Here is a 15,563-nt window from a genome sequence, read left to right as displayed (position 1 = left end):
ACTTTGTTTGGGATACTAGGAAATCCTAATTATTTTAGGTAGCTTTCTGAGAAATCTATATATAGGAGGATCTGAAATTAAAATGACACACGCTGGTATAAAGCAATCAAATTATGGCATTAAAACCGATGCAGTGCTGTCACTTCTGGCAACAACATATTGATTATTGTTTACTTGCAGGTGTATCTTTCAGTCATTCTCCCCTTTCCTTACGTTTCACGCCATCCCTCTCTCCACCATCTGCCATCTCACCCCTAAACTTCATCCCTATACATTTAGATCTCTGATAAAATGCATTATTAAGTATCTTTCCCTTATCCCCTCTTCCCATTTTTCCTCTCCCCCCTCCGTCCCCCACTCCTCCCTTTCTCTCTGGAGTGCTCCGGTGCAGTCTAATTAGTGCCTCCGGTATAGGATGTCATTATCTCTCTGCTGTTTCTAGCACACTGGGTACAGTGCAGTACTGTATCAGCACAGGGAAATTAAAGCCCTGCCCTGCACGTAGCACAGACTCATGCATGCACATACACAGTGATGGGCAGGGGTTTCACTGCAGTGGCATGTGAGCATGCTTTAAAAAAGGGAGAGCACACGAGAAACAGAGAGATACAGTAAGTTTTATATATTTTATGTGTAACTGAGTGTGAACAACGCTGATGGAGGTGAGAGCTCCAGGACTGTGTGCGACTGAAGATAGATTTGTGCTAAAAAATTTATTTGCTGACTTGTCCATCAGTGCCAATGACTGTCAGCCTTTGGCCCATGACTTGCCTTGTGAGACACTCCTGCAGGGCGAAATATGACACTGATCAGACCAAGTAAAATACATCATACTGCCAGGCTCGCTCACTCTGCCGCTCTTTCATGCACAAACACATCCTCGCACTGAGGCATGCGTGCGACACACTCAGAACTGACTTATGGTCCTCTGTTGTGCCGTAGCCGTGATGTCCAAGCTGACTCATGCAACTCCACTCGAAGGAAACAAGGCCTCAGTGCTGTTTTTTTGAATGAACCGTAATGGCCAAGGTCCTTTCTAATACAAGTGTCAGTACTTATTGTATGGCTCTACATAACTGCCGATGGTGAAAAAAATGGCTATAGGTGGATGACGCAGTCTTATAGTTCCTGCGGCCTTCAGGCAGCTTAAAGTAGCTGAATCTGAAGGCCATTTCTGAAGGGAAACAAGGGCATTAGCAAGAAATATGCAACCCGAAGAATATGTCAGATAAGAGCCAAGCAACTGCTGCTGCCATGAATCACAGTCGCACCAATATTATCAGCCGGTCAGATCATAAGCCTGTGTATGTGTGTGTTTGTGTGTGTGTATGTGTGTGTGTGTACAGTAGAAGAGCCAGCAGCTCAGTACGAAAAAACCTGCGTGAAAAACTACTATGAACCAAATCACAGTTTTCATCAGGGATTGAAAAAAAAAAAGGCTTAATAGCTTCTTAACTGTAAACTGTATGACTCACCATAAAGCTCTTTATGGTGGCCTCAGAATGGGAAGGATAACATCGTGTAACATTAACAGGCGGTGAATTAGTGAAACAAATAGCGACACGATTAAGCCGACATTGCAGCTGCTTTATCTCACTCCTGGGAGTAACGGGGGAATGCACACGTTTTGCAAAACGAACACCACTAATAAAAACCTACAAAATATACGGCAGGTCACATTTTCATATGCATTGAGCCTTTTCTTATATACATTTTATATATCTACATGTTTTTATTCTTACATGTGACGAAAACAAATGAGATAAAATGTTTTGAGCACACTTACTACCCCTCTTAAGTTATTAACGGCAAAAAAAAAAGTCCACTTCCAAGTAAACTGCTATAAAAACCTTACAAATTAATCATTTTTTCTTCTTTTTCCCCCTGCATAAATCTCTTAAACAGCAGCTTTAGCCCTGCTCAAAACTACAACACATTCAATCAGTTTGATGGTTTTAACCCTTTAAATGCCAGTTTGATGACTTGATGAAAAACATCAAGTCATCAAACTGGCATTTAAATGGATTAAAATCAATCACCCTTGATCGAATATTTGGCAGTTTTGCAGAAAAAAAGTTTTTATAGCAGTTTTTTGTTTGCTGGAATTGGACTTTTTTGTCCTTAAGAGGGTAGTACATTTTGTTCACAGTGTTCTATTGATCTATTAGAAAAATTAGAGAGAGACCTTGTTAAAAAAAAAGATTGTGGCGTATGCACTAATACAGCCAAATAACACAGCCAGATAAAGAGAAAAAAAATGCCCAAATGGACAAAAAAAATGTCCACAGTGACGCATGAGTGTTAAGCCATCATAACATAAAGTGCAGGTCTATTTTACCTCACCATTTACAGTTACATTTATAGTTATGTGACCAAACTCTTTAAATCCTAAAAACGCAAGCCTCGTAATTCTTTCTGTCCTTGGATCAATTGTTCTAACCATAAAACTATAAAAGTCCAAGTAAAAATGTGGCCTTATTCTATTAAATAACACCCTGCAAATGGACCCAGAAGAGGGCCAACACTGTTTCAGCAGCAGATTTACTGCAGTCATGGACTGGACTGTGTATATATGCGTATATGATCGAGCCTTATGGACTCATATGAGAAGTTATAGCATTTGTAAATCGTAGCCTTTTCCTGCACTGCTGCTCGACCCTCTGGAAACTTTTAATCCTGTAGCATTGATGCAGCACAGGTACCTCTGGTTGATAAGGAAGCATGTCGAGTGTGTGTTTGGGGGATGTAGCAAAAGTGTGCGTGCATGTGTGTGTGAATGTATGTCAGTGTTTGTATGTGCATGTACAGTATAGCAGCGTGGGGGACACTGAGAGTGAAAACAAATACAGGCTGTTGCAGGCTTTAGGGTCAAACCGCATGGCAACACTATTTCATCAGAACTAACGCTCCTTCCCTCTCTGTCTGTCCGGTCTACCCCCACTCTCCTACCTCTCCCTCTCTCTCTAGCTCTCTCTCTCTCTTCTCTCATCCATCTATTCCTCTTGGCAATAGCTTGCTGATTAAAAAAAAACAGGCCTGACCCCGAATAAACCCTCCTGCCTATCTGTCTGACCCTAGCAGGGGGAACAAGTCCCCCGCAGCCACGAACACTCACATTGGGATACTGCTGACAGCTGCAGACAAACCCACATGCAATATCAAAGCTTGCTGATGCAACCTCTGATCTTACTGCATGTCTGAAGGAATTCTGAATGGAAACCGAAAATTAATAAGAAACAATATCTCAATAGAGTCTTGAAAGCTGAAAGTTTCAAAAGGAATGAAGACACGCAGTATTTGTCAAAGTCTTGCAGCATCTATTTTTCTTCTTGATTTGCTGTCTGATGTAACTGTGTTATGCTGTCATCAACGCAGCTGATGGGAACATAATTTCATTTCCAGTTTATTTTGTGTGACTTTTTCAAAATTTGGCGGTAAATCTAATTCACAGTTTGGATGCGAGCGCTGGCTCAGGTCACTAACCTTGGAGCGCGGCGGAGCGCGGATGTACCATTTACAGTCGACGGCCTCGCCAGCGCCAGCCTTCCCGTCTCTGGTGATCTGATGGGACTCAACGATACCTTCTGGACCAACCATGTCATACTGACAGGCTGAAACACACGCATATGCATAAACACACACACACAAACATGCACACACATATGTGTGTGTGTGTATATATGTTTGCAGTTCAAGCAAACGCACATGGAAATACACACAGGTGCACATATGTACTTTGGAGGAACCAGCAGGGTAAATAAGCGTTATTAAAATAAAAAGAAGGAGTGAGAAAGACAAACAAGTGAGACAGAAAGATAGAAAGGAAGAAACAGAGGCAGAGAGAAAGAGAGAGAGAGAGGGAGTATACCTACAGGGCAGAGGTGGGGGTACTCCCAAGTCTGCAAAGTCCGGATCTGAGGAGAGAGCAGAAGAAGGGTGGGGGGGAGTGTTCATATTTAATACATGATTACAAAATCAGGATTCTCACAGAGGCAAAAACAACCATGTGCAACAATGTACTGAGGAACTACAAATTGTTGCCCTCATTCCTAAATTATTTTGGCATCCTTGAACGCTTCACAACTCTCTCTCTCTTCTTTGCTCTTGTCTAAAAGAAAGCTGCTGGCATGTTAGCTCTAATCCATCCATCATCCTCTGTCAAGACTTGTGGTCAAGAGCCCCTGAGTGTGAGAACATCCGCTTCTGCATGACTGCTGCAGTGTTTGAAAACCTTTTTTTTTTTTTTTTTTTTTTTACATGCTTCCAAATATATACTCCTGTACAATAAAAATGCTTTTTCATCTCACAAATCATACACACGAAGAGTTTAAAACAGTAAAGACAGATCAATAGCATACACAAACAAGTTCAACCTTCAACCGGACCAGTTACTTGTTATCTATCCAACTTTTGGGCAAGAGGTGGGGTACAACCTGGACAAGTCGCCAGCTTACCGCAGGGTACGTAGAGACAAACAAACGCACCTACAGGCAATGTGGGTGGAAGCTGTAGGAGTACTTGGAGAGACACAGGGAGACGCAAACACTATCACAATGTGACATGTTGCATGTGTGCACTGATTAAATTATTATATAATTATTATATTTCCTAGTTTTATTACAGTAATTGAAGCATCTGTGTGCAGAAATCTACTCAAGCCACGTGTAAAACACACAGTGCACTAAATGAAAAACTCACTTTTGGCCAAAATACATAAAATTATAACTGTAAATTGCTCTTATGCCAAATGAATAAAGAGACACAGCACACCACAGTTTGTCTCCTCCTCTAAAATTATGTAAAATGCCCCCATTAAAGCTATATTAGTCAAAATCAACCAAATTTACTGGCTATTAAGGCTTTGCGAGCAAATTTCAAGGATCAAGGTCAAACTCTTGTGCAGTCGATGTTCTCTTGGGGTTTTGCTCAACATGCTAATCAGGAGAATATGCAGCTGTATTTTACAGCAACTTTGACCGTAATTTGGTTTAATTAGGTTTAGTATAATAAGACCAGATACATTTTCTTGGAGTGGCTGTGAAAATTATTGGCATCTTTTCAGCTGCTGCTTAATGCGGGAATAACAGCTAGTTCAGTCAAAGTGATATGAGAATAAGGTCAATGGGATGTCACTGTGACTGTTTACACTGTAAGTCACTGTAAGAATACAACTGGGATAATAATATATTTTTGGACTGACATGCTAAATATAGAGTAAAAAAAAAAAAAAAAGAAACTCCCCTGAGCTTGCCAAATAAGTTTGAGTCTTATCTCTCTTCCCTTTTGCAGTGTCAGAACAAAACAGAACGGAAGCTTAGCAGAGATAAATGGAAGAAGAAAAAATATTAGAAATGCCCTTAAGAAAGATTTCAGAAATATTTAGCAGACCACTGGGGACTGTGAATCTAATCCTTAACCAAAGTTTTACTCACTAAGAATAAAAAAACTTGAACAAAACCGAGCTGAGGCCATTCGTTTTGTCAGCTAAATACGATAATGGAAGTGTCTTGTAAAGTTGTGAAAGTCAGCTTGAAGCGAAAAGGTTTTAAACAGTTTTTTTTTCTTGCTATATAACGTTGCACTAAATTACATCAACAAGTGCTGCCTCACTGAGGTATGTTACTTCGTCTTGCTAGTGAAACATCACAGCCTCGTCTCTCATCCCCAAAGATTCAATATCACTCCTCAGATGACTTCACACGAGACAGAAATCGACTCTTGAACAACCTCCGCTGTTCTCTCACATCATCATTTCTCTCTGTGTGTGATGTGCGCGTGGAGGTTTGTCTTTGACCCACCAAACGTCCAGCAGAATTTTCATATATACCAGCTTCTAAAGCATAAATGACTTTGAAATGAAGATGAATTGAAACTCACTTTTACAAATGATTCCATTGCTATGAGCCTTCCCGTCGCTTATTCAAAAATAATCCAAATAGGTCTGTCTCAGTTTTCAGTGATAAAAGGAAATAATAATGAAAACCGACAAAGTAGTCACAGGATAATCGTTCTGACTAATTATGGAGCTAGTATTTGATTGTAATGACATGGTATGTCACCTTGTCGACATGCTATGACATGCAGCATTGTGTTGGAAATAATAAAAAAAAACATCCACAGTAATACATGCATTCCTGCTGATCCTATTTTATTCCAGCCTAGTGATGGAGCAGTTGTGCTTTCAAAGATATGCCGTTAGCTGTGAGCTCTGGGCTGCATCCATTTGAGGACAGAGCCTGCGGAAATAGGAAACACAAAAAAAGGATTCACATTAAATCTGATTGTTCCTTTCCAAATCGAGACATGGCTACCGCTGACGGAGCTCAGTGTGGAAAATGAGGTCTGATTGCGCAGCGTGAACACCTTGCCTAAATGTCACCGTTTTTTTGTATGTGTGCCCTAATTTTTCTGTCTAGACATGAGTCAGAGATTCAGTGTTTGTACGACAGACTTGAGGAGCAGGTCACATATACCTGGCACAGACACACCAGATGAAAAAAAAAAAGAAAAGTGAATGAAATGGTGGGTGAGCGAGGATAAGCATTCGGGGTGTTTGATGATTACACCCGCTGCACAAAACCTATAATCAAAGGAGAGAGATTCTTGGCCCGATTTCAGCTGCGTGTAGAGGGGATTCAGGAGAGGTGAACCTCCCCTGACGGTGTAAGGAAGAAGAGCTTGTTGAATACCTGTGTGCAAATCCACCAAGGCTGCCAAGTAAAACATTCATGCTGACACAAAAGCAGTCAAGAGAGGTGCTTAAATTCTTCTCAAGGGATTCTCACTACAACTCCCTTCAGATTAATTGCTACTTTCAACAAATCATCTAATCTATAAAGAGCTGAATGGGGGAGTACCATTTAGTTCACAAGTGGCTCCTTTGGCCTCGGACAGCTAAGTGATAGTTAGCAACTTTTTTTTTTTTTTTTCCGTCTTCGGGGAAAAGCAGTTTGCTTTGCTTGTACAGTACAAACAAATACGCCCACAGGGACACACACTCCATCTGGAGAGGTGGTGAGTTTTATACTTCAACGCATAAAGTACTTTTTTTTTTTTCTCCTTTCAAGAGCAAAACACAGACTGTAATTCTTCTTCTATTAGTTTATACAGAAGTGTATCAAAGCTGTTCAGCGTCTTTAATTATTTATTTAGACAAATACGAGACAAGCACATACACCATGAATTATTTTCTTGATTGGTCAATTTATATGTTTCTCCATAATTAATGAGAAGCCCAAGTTTATATATTTAGTTTACTTGTTTTGTCTGAGTCGGTTTTGGCATTCTTGGCTTATTAAATAAATGGATTGATGATTAAAAGATTATTATTTTACTATTTGATTGGTTTGAGCTGTTAACTAAATGGATTACTTTGGCTTAGCATTAACAGTGGAAGTGACAAAGTTAGTCTTTAAAAGAAAATCACCTACCAGCACTCTTTGTATGGATTAAACAAAAACAATATACTGTGTTCCTTTGTGAACTTTAGAGCTGTGAGTTGGCAAGCTGTTTCTAGTCTTTATGCTAAGCTAAGCAAACTGTCTTCTAGCTCTGGCATTGCATTGTGTGTGAGCGTGGCATCGATCTTCTCCGCAAGAAAGTGAGTAAAATGTCAAAGTGTTCCGAGCTATTCCATTTTAAACTGTATATACGAGTCTCCTTCCTGTCCGTGTTGCCTTCCACAGGATGTTTAGGTGTGTGTACTGAGCAGGTAGGCAGGCGGGGGAGGCAGACGGGAATGAGGGATGAGAAAATCAAAGTGGAAGACAGTTAATGAAACAGTGACCTTCGGGTCATGTGTGCTGGTTGTGTCAGAGATTTATTATTGGGCTTTGGCATCACTTAACCCACTACGATCACAAGGCCAAGCAACCTCCTCGGAGGAATACATGCACGGTGTACGCAGACACACAAACACAAACACACACTTTTGATAAAGGCTATTCTTAACATGACAACGAAGATCCAACCAAGAAGCAGCTACGCTTATAAATGCCTCTCGTGCGACCCTTTTTGACCTTTTTAGACTCTGGCTCCTGAATTTCAATCAGGTGGGCTTCCATCCCCGTTGCCATCAATCATCTCCTCACCTCCGCTACACCGGTTGATTAATCGATTCAATCAATTACATGGATTGATAAAATGATTGATGAACTATACAAAATACGTGTACTCTTTCCACAGCCCGTGATTTATTTCACCTCGTCATTTATAAGCTGGATGCGCTCAGTCACACCTATGTTATATTTTAAAACTACAAAAGCGTCACGACGTGTTGCTATAAATACCATAAGTAAGCACAAACAGTCACAGGTGGACATTTAGTGCACACTGCAGATTCTCTTCAGTGCCTCAGTGAGCTGAATTCAGAGCACATCCGCACACAGCCACACCCTCTCCTCTCTTCATAAAGCTCGACTAAGTGTGTAATCTTCTGGGGCTTACTGTGTTTACCCTTTGCAACACAGAAAATGCTCACTTTAAAGCCCAGGACACAGACTTTAAGTTGGCCTACAGCACTATACTTTACTGAGCTACCCTCTCATCATCCTACAACACATAATGTCGACAAAAGATAAACTCACACCAGTTGACGGTAGTTATACACCTGTGTAAGGGACGCTAGTTAAACCAGAGATTCACAGAGACGCAGCTGAATTTGCACAAGTTACGTGCGAACGTCCCCGGAAGCAAACACGAGCAGCTTGCAAATGCCAGCTTAAATTTACTCATCACATTGCTTCAAAAACATTTTCATAACGCCGGCAGTGCGGCAATCGTAATTCACTTTGGCACGCAGACACCAAAATAATCATTAGGAATTTCTTCTAGTTAAAAAAAAATCTGAAACAACAAACGATGAGTACGCTCTGATTTGTTTAGCTGTGTAGTGGGAAATGTCCTTTAATGAGAAAGCACACGCACACACACACACACACATATACATAAATGAAACATTGCAGAAGTGTCAGGAGATTGTAGTTTTATAGTAACTGTACAATCCCAGAAGTAATGTATTGCTCTTCATAATACAGGCACAGCATTATGTTTTATTAATGAGACACAATATGTCTCATTTGGTATTGAATATTTGGCTTCACTGCTACATATCCCTTCAGTATTAGCTCCTGAGCACAATGTATGTAAAGCAGGATATGAATGAGGCTCATGGTTATCAGTGTGTGGCAATATTCCAGGAACCAAAGGACACAAACATGCAGAGTACACACACACACACACACACACACGTATGAGCAGCCAACACACAAAAACTCAATTTCCCAGTGGCCTCATTTCCTCTCAGCTGCTCAGAAGTGACATTTAAATAAGCATCTGATTAATAATCTCGGCTAAAGTGGTTGATCGAGCTAATGAATGGCTGTCATTAATCACGCCTGGCACAGCTGTGGATGGAGTCGAAGAGACAGAGATAGAGAGCGAAGAGGAGACGATTTTCCACACTTTGATTACTTCCAGCCCTTTCGATCACAACTAAAGAACAATTTTGGCAGAGGTGATTGTCTCTGTCCATACTTTCACAGTTCCCTCTATTGAGTGTGTGTCTAGAGTTTTCAATCGAGCAACTCACCTGGCTTTCAACTCCCAAAGCAAATATACACGATATGTACTGGGTCTATTCAAAAACAGTGCCTGAGCAAACAAAAGGCCATTGTGAAAACCCCTCTCTTTGATCAAACGGTGCTGTAAAGATTAACTATACAGCTAATACCCACTCGACAGAGCTTTGTTGACCCCGCGGATGACAGCCCAACTATACAGGACTGTAACTGTGAAAAGAGGGGGCACGGGATCTGCTGGGGACTGATAGGATTCACTACACCCTGGGTGTCATGGCCAGCGAGCTGGGTCTGTGCCCCGAACAGCGATTAGCAGCGATGTGTACCCCAACGCCACACCACAAGCAATAGGAGCTACACACCATTGATCCTGCGATGAACTGTACTGAACTAGTCTGCAGAGAGAAAGAGGGAGAGAGACAGAAATAAAAGGAGTGTGTCTTGTCATGTGACAGGAATTACAATTTTTCAGTTATTTATCGAGGGAAGCTTAACTCGCACTGCTTCTTATTCATACAGGCATTAATGCTTGACCATCAACGCACTGACGCATTAGGGGAAAAGCTGGGAAGTCTCAGCGGAAAAACCAACTGAGTAATGCCTACCCCTATCTCAACCATCAATGGTTCAAGTGCCCTTGAGCAAGGCACTTAACCCCGATACTGCATGTTCCAGTGGAGGTGTTCGGTATCCAGAAATATCACTTTAATTAAATGTCGGAGCTTGGAGGACGGACAGTCACAGCGTTTCAGGAGGCATATACATTACAAGAACTGTGTGATCTCTGCCCTTGTGTGTGAACTAATGATTCATGTGATACATTATTGATCTCCATAAGGGAAGCAGCTGTAGAACCGCTCTTTATGTGGACAGGAGATACAGTGTCTTGCACAAGGACAACTCAGCAGGGCAAGCATGTGACTCTCAGGGTCATTTTGTTCATCCGCAGCTTCATCAAAACCACCTACTGTGCTCCCAATTTGTTCATTAGAACTGATTTTAAACTTGATGGTATTAAACAGAATATTATATACAAGTTTATATACCGTTTTTCCATACAACTAAACTGTGTGTGTTGAGTTCGGTTGATTCATACCATACAGACCTAAGCGAGACATAATTTCAACCATTTATAAGGCCAAGTTTAAAGAAGCACTGCGAAGGATTTAATGACACCTAGTGGTGTAGTTGTTGATTACAGCCCCTCAATTTCTAACATATTCTTCAAATAGAGCCTACTTAATGTGACACAATTCATTAATAGGCAACAAAATGTATGTAGTATACTGTATGTGTAGTGGGGTCCCTCTCCATCAGGTGTCAAAAGTCTTCTGCTCCATAACAAGGTGTCGTTTATCCTAGCTATGTCTCGTTAGTTCACTCTGTTGACATTTCTTGGTAAAAAATCTTCTTTTACAATCCTTAAAAAGCAATAACAGAGCTGTCTGTTCTTTCTTTTTCTTACCGTGCTTGATTGACTCTTTCAAAACGTAGACAGACTTGAGAACGGTTTGTTAATAATAAATGGAAAAACTGAGTTGTTGCCTTAAATATAGCATTTGGCCAGTCATTCTAGTAACAGATTTCTTCAGTATTTCCAACCTGTCTGGATTAAAGTGAGATAAAGATGAAGCCAGTTTAATCACAGTGTGATCACAAGTAGACTTAACACATACCACTGTCGCATGTGACAGACAGTAATGTCTAGATGGTATCTTTATATAAATGTAATGTACTATGTGGTGAATAGTATAAAAAGTATATATTTTTAAAAATCAAAACATGAAAACTGGATGGATGGATGATTACATTCAGAAGCACACATTTTAAAATGTATTTACTTGTTACCTTTAATACGAAATTTGAACAATTGAGTCACTGTCTATAAGTACAACAGACTAAAGTAATAAGCTTCATATTCTTTGTTTTTATGTCATAATGTGTTACTACTGTACAGTATATAAAAAAAGATTTTGTGAAAGCATAGTTCATTCAAATACATGCCAGATATATACAACTGACACTATGAATTTACACTGTTTTATATAAACATGACAGATATATGGTATAACATGAATGCCCATATATAAATATATACTAAACTTTGAATATGGACAGATATGACGTAGTATATGTGATACCACTACATGCACACAGGCTGCATCTATATATAATGCACATATTAGATTTAGATACTGCAATATAAAAAGACACTAAGTGGTGTAAACTGTGTGTTTTGTTCATTTGTTTTTTAATTAGTTAATTAGTTTTGATTTTGTTGACTAAAATGTCACTCTTGTCTCCAGCTCATTGAGCATATTGGTGCTGGAGGATAAAATGTCCGCACATCTATCTATATTTTGTTTTGTTTATACTGCAGTTTCCTATACGCTCACAGTGTATATGTCAAATCAAATAAAAGTGTCCATCGAGATTTTTTGCTTTGAGAGGACAGCAGGAAATTTGGTTGCTGGGATGGAGTTTCACTTCATTTTGCAGCTTTATTCACAGTGATGGATTTTAGAAATCTGTTTATGGCTGTGTGTGTGTGTGTGTGTGTGTGTGTGTGTGTGTGTGTGTGAGTGTGTGTGTTGTCTTCCATTTTTTTTTTCCATTGGTCAAGCTGTTAACTGCTTTTCTCCTGCTTTTCTCCTTCTCTCCTCCCAGAATGCCCCTGGGAAACAATGACAAGGACACAAAGCTGATCCTGAAGCAACTACAGCTACCCCAGCACCTTCAGAACAATGGCCCCATCCTGTATGAGTGTGTACGTGTGGTTGGATATCGGTACACTGCAGTAATGTCTTGGTAGATGGGTATGCTGCAGAGCTTTTAACTATCTTACTTGTCGGGTAGTTTAATTTGTAACAGTGCACCAATAAGACGACCAAATGTTCAGTATGTAAAGTCAGTTCAGTACCTCAAAATTATACTTAAATTCAGCCTGTAAAGCTTGTAGGCTGTGGAAAACAGCACTTCACTGCACCCAGGGTGGTAAACCCATTGGAGGCACTGCCTTAAAGGATAAAGTCAGGGAACAAAAGTCTCCTCCACTAACCCTAACCCCTGTTACTTATCAATGACTTTGATAAGTAACAGGGAGTACTACTACATGCAATATTACTTTAGAGGAAATGCCTCTGATTTGGCTTATCCTATCAATCAATCTTATTCCTAAACCTTAACCAACCCAACGAGTACTACCCAGTCAGAGACTGAGTAGGGCGGGTCATCTCCTCGCCATCCTGGAAAAACAAAACCTGAAGCATATGTGAAAAAAGTTGCATAAAGCCTTTAATCCGATAAATTGCCTCAAGTGGTCAAAGAAATTAGCTTACCAGACCTCTGTAGTCTGCTCTTCATCTCCGCTTCAGGCTAATGGCCCAGAGCTACATTAAGCGTTAGTAGCATAACACACCTGAATGTCTTTAGTTTAGCACTGTGGGCAACGGAGACACCAGGTTTCCGACAAAGATTAAGAATGTGCGAATTAAAAAAGATGATATCGCTGGTTCTGGTGCATTCATTTTTGATATTTTTAGTCCAACAATTTTATAGGAGCAACATATATACACACCATGACATCTCTGGCATACTGTATGTGCAGCTACATCTGATGTCTGTAAGCAAATATGTGCAAATGACTGTGCAGCTTTGTCAATGCAGGGTGCCCGTTTTGTTTGGGGCGGTCGTGCGTTCGATTGCGCGTCCATGTAAACTCTTGTGTACGTGTTATTGTGTTATTGTATGTGTGTGTGGTGTGTGTGTGTGCGTGTATAAGATGTACTGATGGCTCAGGCGGGAACCCATTCCTGATGGAGCAGTTATTTGTCCCTAGGCATCACAGGTGTTGTGACGCCCCAATGACAGACACATTCCATCCAGGTTCCATTTGGGCAACCATGCAATAAATCAACACAACATCACCACTCTGCCACTCATTACTGCGCACCGAGAGGCACAGAGAGGGAGATACAATGACATAAAGGGACAGAGCGAGGACAGTTCTGCTGATCTGCAAACAATGCCTCCCCCCCAAAGAAAGGTAATTTGAGAGTCTGATTGCTTTCTTGAGATAGTGTTTCATTTCACTGTCATGGAATTATGAGAGGTAGCAGACTCCTGTTTCAATTTTCACTGCCACTCTGCATCTGTTCCAGAGGGCCCACGGGGGAATCAATGGCTCACAGACTTTTCTATGCCAACAACAGGCTACAATTTGACCCAGTGGGACGATAAACTACAGCCAAACACACTTTAGCTAGTGGCCAACAGAAACCCAAGTGGATTTAAGAGAATGCAGAACCAATTGCTTACCACGTTAGCGCACTAACAGTTCTGGTAACATGGTTCAAGATTAGAAGTAATGTGATTTCAAGGTGAAAGTGTGTTTAATGTTTGGGGCACTGAGGGGATTTAAATCTGTGGTTGTGGATGGAGACTGGCAGAGGGAGAGAGAGAGAGAGAGAAACCAAGAGGAAGATGCAGATTGAGATTTTGGCCTTTAAGCTCCACAGTTTTTTGAACACTTTTCCATCACTAAAGTGTTTGACAAATTGTTGAAAAGAACCATAACAGGATTTACAGCTGCATTAAGAATATTACACCACAAGTCCAGCTGTGTAGGACAACAAGAGCTCTAAAGGGAACAGCTCATTGGACCAGAGGCAGCACAAGCTATAAAAACGCACAGTTGTGGTAACAGTCACAGCTGTCAACCCTGTTGGATACATATCCAATAATCATGTTCCCTTTGAGGACATAATCCTTACAACACATGGGCTAGGCCTTCTACAACAGCTACTTCTGATGCTTTTTTCCCCCCTAAAAACAGGGCTGGCAGTATGGGGTGTGTTTTACAAATACACAAGTGGGGCATTTATAGAATGACACAATTCCTTTGAGTGGCAATCTCAAGAGAGATATTTTGAACATTGAGCACTTGAAAAAACAGCGAATGTTAACCCAAGCTGATGTATACGGTATTTTACTCCTGTGGCTCTAAATGGAGCTTTATCAAGTCAGAGTAAATTGCCCTAGTTGTGTCACCAGGGTAATGTGGTCTTGGGGCTAGGTATTTGAAAGATGTAGATGTTGACCAGGCAGGTCTATAAAATATGTTTAGGTTGCATGATGGGAAGTGTAGGATCCAGAGTTTATCAAGACTAAAACACAGGGTATGTTGGCCACCACTGCTTTTATGTAGACCATCATGTCAGCTGTGTAATGCTAAATCACTCATTTAAAGGTCCAGTGTGTAACTTTTAATGTAATATATTAGAAGGAATGAAATATAACATACAAAACAATGTTTTCAGTAATACATAATCACTTTTTTTTTAATCATTTTTGTATTTCCTTAGATTTCCCCTTTAACATCTACATATGGAGCAGGTCCCCCTACACAGAGTCCGCAGAGTAACCATGTTGTGTTTTGTTAGAAGTTTGAGAAGATAAATGTAGACAAATGGAAAATCACACTTTATTATTTATGACGAGAAAAGCCAAGGGAGAAGCAATAGATTATGTAGCTAAAGTTAACAAATACACCAACACAAGGCAGAACAACTAACAAAGACATTTGCTATGACTTAAAGTTTTACAGAATATTTAACTAAATACAATTTCTAACCTCAAATAGCCTTGACAGCCTACTCATTGCTGTCATTCTGGCTACCCGATTAAAAGAAATATTCCCTCTCCTTTCAGCTCTCCACCAACTCTCTTTTTAAATCTAGTTGCTAACTTCCACCATACAGTGCTGAAAAAGTTGCATATAGATTTTCCTGAAACTGTCTGCTGTGGCGGAGCACTGTAGACTGAACCAAAACAGTAAAGCTGAGGGACTGGACAGGCAAAAAAAAAGCAGCAAGTCAAGTCCTACATACTATTATATCACTTCTATCTTTTCCTTATAGCTCCTAATTAGATGTCAAGCTGTGACTAGACTTCTTATGGACCGCCACACTTTCTTTACGCTCATTT

General features: G+C 40.4%; 1 protein-coding gene across 5 annotated transcripts in view; it reads right to left on the bottom strand.

The window, feature by feature from the left end:
* neto1l (neuropilin (NRP) and tolloid (TLL)-like 1, like) overlaps positions 1 to 15,563 on the bottom strand; it is a 131,137-nt gene that overhangs the window by 21,289 nt on the left and 94,285 nt on the right. For all 5 annotated transcript variants that reach the window (XM_027274200.1, XM_027274201.1, XM_019276503.2 and 2 more), the window contains exons 6-7: positions 3,873 to 3,914; positions 3,484 to 3,611 (exon numbers count right to left, since the gene is read on the bottom strand). In XM_027274200.1, coding sequence (XP_027130001.1) covers positions 3,484 to 3,611; positions 3,873 to 3,914 — 170 coding nt within the window. The remainder of the gene's footprint in view (positions 1 to 3,483; positions 3,612 to 3,872; positions 3,915 to 15,563) is intronic.

This window comes from Larimichthys crocea, chromosome XXIII (genome assembly GCF_000972845.2).
Source record: "Larimichthys crocea isolate SSNF chromosome XXIII, L_crocea_2.0, whole genome shotgun sequence".
NCBI lineage: Eukaryota > Metazoa > Chordata > Actinopteri > Sciaenidae > Larimichthys > Larimichthys crocea.
This window is presented reverse-complemented; position numbering and strand designations above follow the sequence as displayed.